This window comes from Sciurus vulgaris, assembly GCF_902686455.1.
Source record: "Sciurus vulgaris genome assembly, chromosome: 6".
Taxonomy (NCBI): domain Eukaryota; kingdom Metazoa; phylum Chordata; class Mammalia; order Rodentia; family Sciuridae; genus Sciurus; species Sciurus vulgaris.
Window position 1 is genome coordinate 164,566,131 of NC_136466.1, and position 15,557 is coordinate 164,581,687.

Here is a 15,557-nt window from a genome sequence, read left to right on the forward strand (position 1 = left end):
AGGACTGGGGATTTAACTTAGTAGGGGTACACTTGCCTAACATATGTGAGGTCCTTGGGTTCAGTCCTCAGTATTGTAAAGAACAAACAAACAAACCAAAAAAAACCCAAACTTCCATGGATTTAATGAGGATACTAAAACTAAGCTGTATGAAATGTTTCAAAATATGAGGTACAATATAAAGGTGTTAATCTTAGATAAAAACAGTACTATTTTATAGCCTCATTTTCTGTGTATGCTTTTCAAAGTTACCCTTTATAAAGGAAAAAGAAATGGTAGATTTTGATGAAATCAATCTACACACAACTGAAGAAAGCAGGACCTAAAAGCAAACATTAAGCTATTAATTTACTGTATAATTTTTTCATAATAAAATTTCATAAAGTATAAATTATTCCCTTTGCAGCAAGTAGCTAATCCATAACATTTTCAGACCCACAATTTCTCAGCAAGATACTGAAAATTTTATATATATATACATATATATGTATATATATATATATTTTTTTTTTTTTCTTTTTTTAAAGATAGGGTCTTTGCTGTCCATGCTGGCCTCAAACAAAATTCTCCTACCTCTTCCTCCTGAGCAGTTAGGACTACAGGTTTGTGCCATCAAACTCAGCTTTGCCTCTTCTTAATACCACAAATACCCTTGTGTCTAAGCATGTTCCTCACCCATTAAAAAAAAAAAAAAAAGGAACTACACTCTATTACTATCACCAGTATTCCAATTTTTCTACTTTTGGTAATGTTTCTACCTGACAGGAAAGACAAGACATTTTACGTACAAAGAAAGTATAATGTTACACAGCATATCAGAAACATATCCAGTAAGTTGTACCTTAACGTGCAAGCCTGAGTTGAGCAGTAAACTCAAGCAAAGAAAATGGAAGAACAGCTGGGCTCAGAGGTGCATGCCTATAATCCCAGCAGCTCAGGAGGCTGGGGCAGGAGGATCACAAGATCAAAGCCAGCCTCAGCAACTTAGTGAGGCCCTAAGCAACTCAGAGAGACGCTGTCTCAAAATAAAATAGAAAAAAGAGCTGGGGCTATGGCTCGATGGTTAAGTGTCCCTGGGTTCAATTCCTGGTACCAAAAACAAGAGAGACAAAAGATGGAAAAGCATTTTGGTATGACCTCTAGTGGTTGTTTTTTCTTTCTTGCCAATGCAGCAAGAAAGTTAAGAGGCAAAATCACAAAAGCATTGTATTGACTTTTTTTGTATTTTTCTTAAAACCTCTCCCAAATCTTTCTACTGTACTCTTTCGAAATAGCAAAAAAAAAAAAAAAAAAATTTACGAGGCACATGGGAGTCAAGGGTTTGAATCTTCAGGATAACCGTAATTTTCACGTCCTACTCAAGTGAAGTCAATTTTAGGGATGGGGGTTACCTCATTTTGGTGATGCCCAGCAGCATTGAAGGGTGGAGCAGCATGTTCCAACCAAATCGGTGCTCCCCCGTGGACTATCTGCTCTCGCAACCACACCAGGCTGATGAATGCACACAATGTGCATGTCACCACAAAACAACCCTGCAAACAATCCGCCAACAAATTTTCCCTATTAAAAAAAAATTATATATATAATTACTCCAAAGAACACTCGTAAAAACACCCAGAAAAATCATAACTTTAGTGATAAAAACCAGTTTCTCCAAAAGAATTATTTGTAATGATGGTGAAATTCAACCCTATTTTAAAAGTTAGTATACATCTATCTTGTATCTGTTTTTGTATTATAGTAGACATAACATCAGAATTACACAGCAATAAACAATCTACAGCCTAATCTTTAACTTGGTCAAGAAACAGGAAGCAGAAAGTACACAGCAGCCAAATACTTCACAAAGGCTAAGCACTGTACTTACCCAAAGCGAACAGCCCTCTCAAACCCTTACAAGGAATTTCCTTGTTCTTATTTCACAAACAAGTTCAAAAAACTAGCATTTATGTAAGTCCATACACATTAACAGAATCATCAAATCAGAAAAGCAGTGAAGCTTCTCCACAGACAGGTATCCTGTATGCCATGTATAAGACAAAGAAGGCTATGGTAGATTTTATAGAAAACATTCACTTAGAAAACAAATCAAGGTTTGATACTAACTGGGAATACACCAAAAGAATATTAGCTCCTCAATAATCCAAAGAGGCAAAGTGTTTTTAGTATAATACATGAAAATAGATGAAATGCTAGAATACTGAAGATCCCTTGGTTCTTTTCCTCTTTCAAAAGGCTTATTCTGCTGGGGATATAGCTCAGTTGGTAGAGTGCTTGCTTCACAAGCGCAAGCGCAAGGCCCTAGGTTCAATCCCCAGCAACACCACCACCCCCTCAAAAAAAAAAAAAAAAAAAAAAAAAGGCTTATCCTCCCTTATCCATGCCCATGATTTCAAACTAATTTAAAGACAATCTTGGCAGTTTTAAAAAAAAATCCACTATTTTAGTGGAATGAATGATTTTTTTTTCCCCCCACTGAAAATCTGAGGAAAGGTCAACCTGGAAGACCTTGACCTAGTAGCTCCAAACTACAGCTGAACTGGTGTGATTCCTAAGGGTTACTGTCTGCAATAGTTCCCAAAATCACAAGGGGAATCCTAATCACTTCTTGCTGAACAACTTTTCAGACCATTAAAATTCCAGGCTGGGGATATAGCTCAGCTGGTAGAGTGCTTGCCTTGCATGCACAAGGCCCTGGGTTCAATCCTCAGCAGCGCAAAAAAAAAAAAAAAAAAAATCCAAAATGTTGGGACTAAAATATTCTCTATTTCTTCTTTGCCATTAGCAATGAGAATATTGTGGATTTTAAATGATAACGAACTCTAGAATTCTCTTCCCTTATGCCTTTAAACTAGGTTGATTTTGTTTATTGCCTAGATTTTGCCCAAGTTCCAGAATCAAGGAGAAGGCTCATAAGCCTCTACTCTCTCTCACCATTTTAATGCTGCCCTGAGCCCATCATGTAAAGAAGCCCCCTATAAGTCTTCTGGAAGATGAGAAGTTATGTAAAGGAGAACCAAGGCATCTCAGCCAGGACCATCTTAGATAATCAAGCCCCAGTAAAACACATGAGTAGCTCAGGCAAGCTCCACAGATTAAATAGCTTGGCAGAGCCCAACTCAATTTCTGAGACTTATGAGCAAATAAAATGGTGGTTGTTTGAAACCACTGTTTCAGAGATTTTGTATAGCAAAAAAAAAAAAAAAAACCTGAAATGTTGTGCCTTGAGATGACCCCAAGAACTAAACTAGCAACTGCTAAGATATTAAGTAAATTTTCAGGAAAAACAGATCTACTCTATAAAGGTTTAAAAAAAAAAAAAAAAAAAAGGCACTATTGGGGGGGAACAAGCTGTGGTAACAATTTGCCAATGGTCAGCAGGCCTCTGGCATTCCTCTCAGTCATTAAGACACAATAAGATAGCTTCAGTGACAAGTTTTTAGCATGTATGTCCTAATAATCTCAAGAACATTATTAAATTAATCTCAACCTATAAAAATAGTAATCCCAGCAGCTCGGGAGGCTGAGACAGGAGGATCACGAGTTCAAAGCTAGCCTCAGGAATGGCAAGGTACTCAGCAACTCAGTGAGACCTTGTCTCTAAGTAAAATACAAAAATATAGGGCTGGGAATGTGGCTCAGTGTTCAAGTGCCCCTGAGTTTAATCACCAGTACTCAAAAAAAAAAGTATATACCTCAAACTGTGTGAGAGCCTTTTAAAGAAGTCATCCTGCCATTGAAATATGGTCCTTTAAAAGGGATATGTTTTAAAAGAATCATTTATATATATCAGCTATTTCTGCAGTTGTAATTGTCAGTACATGAAACATGAATAATTGTCCTTGGAACAAAAGAATCATTTTCAAATTAATAATAAAATTATTAATAAATTAATAATAAAAACTAAGAAAACATTTATGTTGTGCAATTTTCATGGTCATATGGATTTGATACTCACGTTGACAGCATGTCTAGCGGCAGTGTCAGTAGTGAGCTCACGGAGCCAGTAAACAAGCACTTGTAGATGCGGCCTACCAAAACAGGGCATGATGGCACACAGTCACAACCAGCATCAAACTCAGCACAGCAGATCAAGAGCTAAAATGGACACTGTGAAAGGCTCTGAAACAAGCATTGTCTTTCTGAGTCTCAAAATGCTACATTTTTAAGAAACTTGGTCGTGCAAGCATAGAAATAGTGACTGAAGAATAAATATACGGTATTTTTCAGTGTTAAGATTCTCTCTAAACTTGTCTTTATTAAATGAGCTTATTAGATGCTTGAAAAGGGAGGTCTAAATTAAAGATCTCTAAAATTATAATACAAAGAATTTTTAAAATCTAAAATTCCAAAATCCATTAAGTCTGTTCATAAAAATAAAATACTTCAGTTTTGGGATTATACACCTTTGAATTTATGAAGGTACTTCACTACAGTACATACTGAAATGCTGTAAACAGCAAAATGGCAACCAAATTTAAGAACCACAGATTCATGAGTCCTTAAATAGAGATTATATTCAATTCAGGCCATGAAGGGAAAAGATAAGGTCTGAGTGAATGCGTTATCATTCCTTTATCCTCTTATCAGAAAAGGAATAATATCTTTTATTCAGAAAGGTAGAACTTTAGATAGAATGAGTAACTGACTATACTTTTGGAAATGGGCTAAGGAAAATGCTGAGATTCTCTTTCAAACCAGTACTTGCATATTAGTTTAAAAATTCCCTAGAATCTTTCGGGTTTTTTTGTTTTGTTTTGGTTTTTTTATCCCCTGGAGTCTTATATGAGAAAATTTCAGTGACATCAATGGCTACTGTTAAAAAACAAGTCAAAATTAGAAGGTTAGGAAAAGAGTTTGTATAATGGAAATTACTTAATATGTATAAAAATATTCTAAGCAGATATGCTTGTAACAAAGTAAAATTGACAACAAACCAAATGTCAATAGATAGGAAAATTAGTTCATAAATGACAGGACTCTTTACTACAGAGTGCTGTGGATCCATTAAAAACATAAGGAAGCCAGGCATGGTGGTACACACCTGTAATCCCAGCAGCTCAGGAGGCTGAGGCAGGAGGATCTCAAGTTCAAGACCAGATTCAGTAATTTAGTGAGGCCCTAAGCAACTTATTGAGACCCTGTCTCAAAATAAAAAATACATAGGGCTGGGGATGTAGCTCAGTGGTTAAGTGCCCCTGGATTAAAAACAAACAAACAACAACAAAAACAACATAAAATAGCAGACCATGTACTACATGGAAGGAGAGCCGAGGTATATTGCTAAATTAAAAAGTTACAGAATAAGTACTGTGCTAAATAATTTAAATTTTACACAATGTGTGTATATAAACAAGTTAAGTGTTACTGGAATCCTCTAAAGACTTATTCAGTTTGACCATTTGATCTACAGATTTCAGAGAGATGCGCTGGTCTTCCATCACAACTATGAATGCTTTATATATACCACAGTTCTGTTTTCTAGTATTTAAAGGTTCTTTAATTTTATTTTCTTGGTGAACTACATCTTTTATTAATATGAAATATGATGCTTTGTCCCACTTAATGATATAACACTTTTAATCCTGAATAATAATCTGGTCAACTACCATGGTTCCTGCTATTTGCTAGCATTTGTCAACAAAATTATTTTTCTACCTCTTTAGCATCAACCTTTGCTGCTTTGTATTTCTCTCTTATAGAGCAGTATAATATGTACAAGAAGTGGGAGACTCATAAAAAAGAAGTGTAAACCCTTATGATTACAGATGTATTTAAACTCTGTATTATTATTCTACTTCCCTCCTGCTTTCTCTTCCCTTCTTTCCTGTCTTTAGCTGATAATTCCAATTTTTATTTGCTATTTCCCAAACTGATAATCCTATTTCTACTCTTAGAGCAGTTACCCTAAAGTTTTGCTAATTTTTAACTGATATACATTTTACATAAATCTTAAGTGTACAGCTGGGTGAATTCTTACATATGTATGTTTCCAGGTAAATATCATCCAAAGCAAGGTGTTCAACATTTCTAGCTCCCCAGAAGGTTCCCTTAAGCCCTTTTCCAGTCAACAGCACCTGCAAAAGTAACACTATTCTGATTTTTATCACCATAGATGAATTTGACCTTTTTAAAAAAATTTCACATGCATGCAATGATACAATCCATACTCTCTGTGTCAGGCTCTTTTTTTCTCAAAGAAGCAAAATCCTTCATGTTATTCCAGGTCACAATAGTTAGCTTTTTCACTGCTATATAATACTCTGTGTATGAATATATCACAATGTAATTCTACTGTTCACAGGTTTTGACTGGTACCAATTTTTAACTATAAGCAAATCTGTTGTGCTACTACTTATTTGTCTGTGTAGACACAACGCTCTTATTTTTTCTATTACCTATATTCCCAGGAATGAAACTGCTAGGTCATAAGGTATTTGTAGCAGTTAACACTAGTAGATACTGTCAGTTTTCCAAAGGGGTTACAGCGTATACGCTGCCCCCATGGTGTACACATATTCCAGTTGCCCGACCTTCCTAAGCAGCAATTGGGGCAGTCGATCGTTTAAATTTTAGCTTTTCTAGTGACTATCTTCTTGAGCATTTCCCTGATGACTAATGATGGTGAGTACTTTTACGTGTGTTTACTGGCAAGGTAGATATCTTCTTTCCAGAAACACCTGTTCAACATTTTAAATGGATTGTTTGGCCTTTTTCTTACTGCTGTATAAATCCTTTGTTGAATATGTGTATTGCAAACATCTTGGCTCACTCTGTAGCATCTCTTTCACTCTTAAAAGGTATCTGAAGATGAAGTTATTAATTTTGACTGTTGAATTTATCAATATTTTCTTCTACGGGTAGTTTACATTTTCTAAGATTTCTTTTTAAACATTCAAACTCAGGCTTCTGATTTTCTCAAATTAATTTTTGTGCCACACTGAGGTAATGATATGTTTTATGCTTCCCATATGGCCATTAGGTTGATGCTATTCCATTTACTGAAAATATCATCTTCCCTTCACTCAACTGGGACGCTTTTGTGGTTAATCAGGAGATAGTGTAGGTGTGGGTCTATTTCTGGACTGTTTCATTACTCCTACATTTGAGGGTACTAGGTATTGAATCCAAAGGCACATTACCACTGAGCCACATCCCCAGCCCTTTTAAATTTTAATTTTAAGACAGAGTCTCACTAAGTTGCTGAGACTAACCTTCAACTTGCAATTATTCTGCCAAAACATCCCAAATCTCTGGGATTACAGATGTGCACCATCACACCCTGCATACTCCTACATCTCAATTCACAGTTATTCATCATTTTTCTATCTATATCTAGAGAATTTATAATCTCACAAATAAGACAACTTTAAAAATCTCTCATTTCTATCCTCCCCTATAATCACTCCCATGTTTAGATCACCTGGAATTCTAGTACCAGGTTATTAATTAAGAACTATTAATTATCATAGATTAATAAAAAATGAGCTTAACTATAAAAAGCACTTATTTCGAGTTTCACCTCTTTCTGATTCCTTGCTCATTTAGTATATTCTAAAACTTTTTTTTTTTTCCCCACTAAAAAGTTTCAGACAGTAAGCTTTCTGAACCCTTACATCTAATGAAATGTTTCTCTATGTTGTCTTTTCATTTTCAGGTGAGAAATTTTAAGTTCAAAAATATCGTCAAATTTGAAGTTTCTACTTTCCTGTAGCTTTCAACAATGCTGATTTTAGGTCTGATGGCGGTCTGATTTTCTCTACTTTGTAGGACAATCTGGAAGTAAAGCACATCAATGCTGTGCCTCTATCACATTCCCCAGGTCTAGAAAACTTGAGATAGTTCAGGAAATGTGAGACTTTCCTTTATTATGGTCAGTTTCTTGCAACCAAAAAATAAATAAATAAATAAAAGACACCCATTTCCTCACCTCCATTATCTCTTTTGCCTTAACAGAACTATTTAGTAGCAGTTATTGAAACAACTGGATCTAGCCTTCATCTCTCAATTTTTTCTTCTCATACCTGGAATACTTGTCTCTTTAACTGCAACCTAGGAGAACTGTTTGACTAAGTCTTCTATCACTCTAATCCACTCTTCAACAAACCTATTCTGCTATGTGGTATATCTTTCAAGATTTTCATTTCCATAGGTGATCAAGTTAATTTTACTTTAGGAGACACAAGAATAATAATCATATACCTGTTTTAAGATACTGCTTATTTTTAATTCTAAGGAATCATAGGTATATATTCTGTCATTCATATACTATTTTCCATGTCTTTAAGAAAAACAAAAACCACAAGAACAATCACCTAAGAGGATTGGTTAGTAAATGAGTCCAAGAGAACTTCCTATATCTGAAAGATAAGCCTCCCGATTATTCAGGACCATTAGATCTTGTATCTTTAAAAGGAGGTGGGGCGATCCCAAAAGAACCCATCTATTGGAGACCTTAAAAGCTTCTGTATAAGTCAAGAAATAAAATTTGAGTTTCTTCTAATTTTGGTTTCATTTTTACTTTCTCAATTCTTTCATGAACTTTAATTATTACCCTCTGTATACTGTAGTTTTCTTTCTCACATTCAAGAAAAAAAAAATGTTTACAAATTCGTTCTTGTGTTGTTTATCAATAGTAAAACACATGTTTAGCAAAGACAAGGCCCTCAGTTCAATCCCCAGCACCAAATGAAAACCGAATCATGCCGAGTTCAGGTGAAGGTTTATTAAACAAGACTTCCCAATATATGACATTAAAACACCAAATAATTAAACATCATTCAAACAATAACTTGGCCTAATATTAAACAGCTATGCAATGTTTAAATAACTTTGATTAGACAGGAATACTCACATGCTGTAAGAGGAACAACTCCCAACCATGCAAAGGCCACAAGTGTATAATGAAACCAATATCGTATTGCAGTGCCAATACTTGTAACCAGTCCAGCAAATATATCTTGGATTGGAAGCCGTGAAGGCATATCTGGGGAATAAACTATAAGAGGGAAAAAGGTATACAGGATTTCATGAGGATTTTTAAATGGCTTAATTCATAAACAGAAAATAGGCATTGTAGTATCTTAATGTTTGATATATGTATTGTGCTTAGATATTTTTCCTATGAAAATAAAGTGAAACAAATAGTTACAGTACTATATTCACCCAAAAAGCTGCTTATGAGACAAAGCACATGTAAAATGTGGAAATCAACAAGAAAAAAAAGAGGCCTAACCAGGAAGAAAAGATTTATCATTCAAACAATATAATTATCTGGTTTCCCAAGCTATAAAATATCAGGTTAAGTACCCTGCACACCTATAATCCCAGCTACACAGGAGGTTAAGACAGGAGGATCACAAGTTCAAGGCCAGCCTAGGAAACAAGGTGAGAACCTGTCTCAAAATAAATTAAAAGAGTCTAAGGATGTAGTTCAGTGGTAGAGCACTTGGCAGAGCAGGTGTGACCCACAGCCTGGTTTGATCCCCAGTACAAAAAAAATAAATAAATAAAAGGTTAGGTAAAAAGATAAACGAAACAAGAACAAAAAGGAAGTTGATCTCATGTCATCATAAAAGAACTCCCCCAAACATAAGCATGAGGACACAGCACTCAAAAAGCACAACAACCTGTAGTGAAGCCATTTCATGTGGTAGCCACAGTCCTCGTTAGCCAACCCTTCCTTCAATTTCAACATAGTACTTAAAATTTCAAATGACAAATTCAAATTTTCCCATTTATCTGCAAATGTGGTTTAACATACTTGGGGGGGGGGGGGGTTTGCCATGTTTTAGAAAAATAGCATTTTAAAATGGTTACAATAAAAACAACTGCTTATTAAAAATCTCCACAATAGGTAACTCAGAAAACCATGTAGTAGGAACAAACATTTATTTAGTAAGGTCAAAACAAGGAATTATAATATATAAGATCTGAAAATCAATGATCTAAAATTTATAAAAGCACTACCACGAAACTGTTCACACTTAAGAAGATTCAGGAAAAAAACAATAAACAGTAACTTTTGGCCAGGTGCAATAGTGCACACCTGTAACCTCAGCAGCTCTGGAGGCTGAGGCCGGAGAATTGTGAGTTTTTAAACCTGCAGAATATTTACCAAAGGCTTACAAAATATGAGTTTATAAGTCAGTCTCACGCTGGGCATGGTGATGCACTCCTGTAATCCCAGCAATTCAGGAGGCTGAGACAAGAGGATCGCAGGTTTGAAACTCAGCCTCAGCAACATAGTGAGGCTGTAAGCAACTTAGCAAAATGCTGCCTCTAAATAAAAACAAAAAGGGCTAAAGACATATGAATCAGTGGTTAAGCACCCTTGGGTTCAATTCCTGGTACCCCACCCCCAAAAGCCAGTCTCATGAAAAAGGGAGAGTTAAAACTTTGTCTTTATTACTATTATTCTAATGTGTACGTAATTTTAACTCAAAAGACCATCCAAATTTGATATTTGATGAAATAAAGGCATCATTATCTTTTCCAGGTGGCTAATGATAATATATATTTTTTAAATGGAATCCTTACATTTTAGAGCTATATTTTGAAAAATGTACACATGAAAATATATATGACAGGATTGTTTTTAAAAGGTCAGACAAAAATAAAAAATAAAAAGGATGGGGAAATAAAGAAGCATAGACAAAGTGAAATGGACCATGAATTGAGAAACAAGTGACACTGAGCGATGGGTACGTCATGTGAACTTATTATACCTTTGTATATGCTTGAACTTGTCTATAATTAAAAAGAAAAAGGAAAGAGTCCTATAAAACGTGTTAGATGACCATTTAAAAAAAAAAGTATTTTAAAAAGTACTTTCCTAAATGGAAGAACATTTTTTCCTATTACTATCAAAGACGATAAAGTTAAAAACTGGTGCTTTACAATCATTTAAAACACCTTTTGCTGACAATAATAACCAAAAAACTACTGAAAACATCTAAAAAACTTACTTGGTGTAAAAGCAAATCTGTGTTTGCATAATTCACAGTATTCTTTTCGACTGTGTTTCAGCCACTGAACTAAGCTGTAATTACAAATACATTCATAAATACAATATTTATAACACACTGAAGTTTCACTGAAAACAAATGTTCTATTTTTATTAAAACAACATATTACAGAGCTTTTAACAATTTTGACAATGTCACATTTAGAACATTCTTAAACCTTTATCTGCCTTCTAAGAGTACAGAATTTACGCTTGCTAAAGAGAAGAAAATATATACTATATTAAAAAGGTTCAATCTAAATTATAATCTCTTCAGAGTTAAATGAAAAAGAAAATCCCAAGCATCAACATCAGTTCTAATACTGGTCTGATAATATTAATACCTAGTAACTAGGTCTGAATCCTAGTTCTGTCACTAATGGATTGACTATATGGCCTAAGAAAAGTTATTTAACCTGTCTATGATCTCTTTGTCTACATAACAATAATACACTACTTCAATTTTCTTGTAGAGATTAATTAGGATATGTAAAGCATGAAAATAGTTCTTGACAAAGTATTTCATAGATGTAAGCTAAAAACTTTAAAAACTTATGCCACTGAAACTAAAAAGTAAAAATATTTCCCAAGGACAAAATACATTCTCCATGCTAGAAATAAATTAGAGGGTACTCACGATTATTCTCAAATAACAGGCATGGCTTAAAAGAACTATGGGTCATTTCTTTTTCAACTTTTTAAATTTTACAACAAAAGTTTTTAAAATAATTATAGAGCAAGTTCATTGAAATGATCATTCTTCTTGTGTAGATGATAAAACTGAAATTCAGAATTATACAATTTTCTAAAATTATGACTTACCATTCTTGATGGATAAATTTAATACTGCCAGTACATACACAAGGATGATAAAGAGGTTTTTCAGGTGTTCCTTCTGACCGACACACTCTACATATGTCTGTTAACAAAGAGAAAAATATAATTACTCTTGGATATAATTTTTTTAAAGGCCACCAATACAAAAATAATTTGTGTCAAAACAATCACCTGTCACTTGGCAAAATATTAATAGCATGGAGAACTGACAATTATGATTAAGATGATATTCAAATGTATATTTGAAACTAAGTTTCTTTAAATGCATTCAAAGGTAGTTGTTCCTTAGCTTTGTATATAAAGTCCACAATAAGAGAAACAACTGAACTCTTGTATAAAAAGTACCGAATAAAAACACGCAAAAGCAAGTCAACATTAGTATTCTAACGGTTTTAAACTCTAGTCCTAATAGTTTAGTAGTTTAAACAGTCCTAACAATCTAAGCGCCACGAAAATACACCTGAGAACTCAAATCAGTAAAAGCAGAAGGCAGGTGGGAACAGGAGTAGAAATCCCTCTCCTCACCTCATTCACAAGAACAAGGAACATAAACATACACATGATTAGGACTGAGGGGAGCAAGCTGAACCACAAAGACTCCAGGTCAGAAAGAGGTAAACCAGAGGCCACCTTAAGTAGAAGCCACGGGAGTACAGGGCCAAAGTGTCTGCAGTTCTGTAGAGGATGACAGTTTTCCCCACTACCCACACCAAGCAGTTTTAGAAACATATTTGTTTGCCCTCTAGCCTGAGGTGGCCAACAACACAGCTCAGAGGAAAACCATACTGATGCTTGGCACTCACTAGCTCGCTAGCTTGCTTCGGAAAACTCCTCCACAGATACAAAATGAAATCTGGTTACGACTTTTATTTAGACCTTCTCAGTTATCCCTCTTGGCCAAATGCTGATCCCTAGGGCAATGGGAAGTATGCACAAGGGTCAGAGATTTGGGCTGCTCAAATCTATGGTGACGGAATGTCACATGGTGAAGTTGAGGGATACAAAGTACTAAGGATCAGCTAACTGGTTATCATGCTAGTCTCATAATAACCAATTATTCAGACAAATCTCTCCACCAAAAGAGAAAAGTCACACACACCCCAACCAAAGAAAGCCATCAATGAGTCAACTCTATCCATGGCATAGTCGGATGAAGTTGCCAGTACTGAATTAAATTAAGTGCAGAGTCTATAGCTGGCATTTCCAACCTTTATGGTCAGAACTACATGAGATCTAACCCCTTTTAAACATCTCAATTTCACCTTCATCCTTGAGTAATGAAAACATCCTTGGCAAAAGCTTTCACTTCAGTTGGTCTTACAATGGTTCAAGACTTGAGCTCTAGAGGTGCAACACTACTACCTCCACCTTGTACTTAATCATCCTCCACAGAGTTCCAAAAGAAACAACACAGAACCATGTTCCCATTCCACAGTTCCCAGCAACAGTATCCACGTAGCTAAACCTGCTCTGGATGCTCCAATTTTCTCCAAATGCACACTTCAGACCCAATGAAAGAGCTAAGAACAAGGGGTGGGGGGCCAAGAGACAGACTGGAGCTCCCTCATAGTGGACCCTTTCCCTGTGCCAGGATCAAGTACAAATACAAGTACAGTTTAACTGCAGTAAATTCAATGTAGGGCACTGAAGCTGACTGCCAGCACCATACTTGCCCTGCAATGAACCCTTCTTAAAAGATTTAGCACACCCTGCCAGGTGCAGTGGTACACACCTATGATCCCAGTGGCTCAGGAGGCTAAGGCAGGAGGACCTCAAGTTCAAAGCCAGCCTTCACAATTTAGCAAGGCCCTAAGCAACTTTGTGAGACCCTGTCTCAAAATAAAATATAAAAAGGACTGGGAATGTAGCTCAGTAGTAAAGTACCCCTGGGTTCAACCCCTGGCAAGTCCCCCACAAGTATCTATTCCAAGATCTCCACAGAGTCCTTTGATATCTTCATCACTGCCTTTGAGGGTTGAGAGTAGATAATCTGCACTCCACCTTGCCCTCCTTGGAGGCTCCCACTGCAGAATGAAACCAAGATTCCCTGTCAACTGTATTCCAGGTCACAGTCATGGCCACAGCAGGCAATGCAACTACCACCTAAATGTGACAGGGTGATGGGGGTTTGCAACTGATTTAGGTTATCTAGAATCACCAGAGTCAATGGCACCACAGATGTGGATTAACTCTAAAATCACCATTATCCAGGTAAGAACTGAATGCCATCCAAAGCCACTGACATAACTATATCAAGTACTTAGATGCCCCTAGACTAATTTTTTTTTTTTTTTTTAAAACATGGTCTTTTTTTTTTCTTTGCAGTGCTGGGGATTGAACCCAGGGCCTTGTGCTTGCAAGGCAAGCACTCTACCGACTGAGCTATCTCCCCAGCCCTGCCCCTAGACTAATTTTTGATACAGGTATATATATGTTTGAGAAAGGATCAACTAACTAGGCAAGGTGAGTACAAGCACTGGTGGGCAATGCCAGATGTGGGATGCAATCTTCCCAGCCCATCCTAAAGCATGTCTCATGGGACACAGTGTACAGGAAGGCAGTGGGAACATAGCCAGGCTCACATGAATGAAGGTTGCCACTGAGGACATGGTAACTAACTGGCTACCAAATATAGACTGGGAAAGGCAAGGATGCACCATGTTGGCAGGCTGCTGCCAGAAAAAGGCAAAATACACCAGGGTAATGATATACACCAGGGTAATGATATACACCTGTAATGATATACACAGGATTGGCTCACTGATTGTGTGGTGGGCTCATTATGTTATATGATACAAACCCCACCAAGGTGCCTCAGCCCTGCATGACCTAAGAAAAGTTGTGGTAGGACCAAGGAAGCGGCAAACTCCAAGGGTGCTCATCTCCAGAGACACTGTTCACTCCTAGGGAATGGGCAGTGGGTGAGGACAGGAGTCGGGTGGGGGAATATCCAATTAGGGAGACCCAAGAATTGGAACACTGATTTTCAGAAGGCCCTCATCCTTCTGAAAGATAAACCAACAAACATAATACTAAGCAAACACAACAAATCTAAAATCAAGCCTCAGGGATCTGTTTAACATGGTCCAGAGTAAGAACTTGGATCCCTAGAACTGAGCTTCTTACTCAGACTGCAAAGTCAAAGCTAGGTTGCTAGTAAAATCTCAACCTAAATGAAAGAAGGCAAACTACAGATGTCAACACTGAAATGACACAAATGTTAGGATTATCTGGAAAGTATTTTTTAAATATTTTTTAGTTGACAATGAACCTTTATTTTTTCTTGTATTTGGTTATATGTGGTACTGAGAATCGAACCCAGTGCCTCACACGTGCTAGGTGAAACCCAGTGCCTCACACATGCTACGCAAGTGTTTCACTACTGAGCTACAAACCCAGCCCTGGAAAGTATTTTAAAGAATTCATCATAATTTTTTATATTTATCTATTCTTATGTGGTGCTGAGGATCGAACCCAGTGCCTCCCACGTGCCACAAGCGCTCTACCACTGAGCCACAGCCCCAGTCCCATACAAATGTTTTAATGAGCAATTACAAACACATTTGAAAGAAATGAAACTGAAGGTTTCGGCAAATAAATAGAAGATATAAAAAAGAACCAAGTGGAAATTTCTGAATAAGCAAAAAATAAATAGACTTAAGAGCTGAACAAAAAGGACAGAAGAAAGAATCAGTGAATTTGAAAATGCAACAGA

General features: G+C 36.3%; 1 protein-coding gene across 1 annotated transcript in view; it reads right to left on the minus strand.

The window, feature by feature from the left end:
* The window catches only part of MARCHF6 (membrane associated ring-CH-type finger 6), a 78,797-nt gene that overhangs the window by 42,930 nt on the left and 20,310 nt on the right, over window positions 1-15,557 (minus strand). Inside the window, 5 exon segments of the mRNA XM_079145301.1 lie at window positions 1,392-1,560; window positions 3,959-4,031; window positions 8,855-8,998; window positions 10,968-11,041; window positions 11,828-11,924. Coding sequence (XP_079001427.1) covers window positions 1,392-1,560; window positions 3,959-4,031; window positions 8,855-8,998; window positions 10,968-11,041; window positions 11,828-11,924 — 557 coding nt within the window.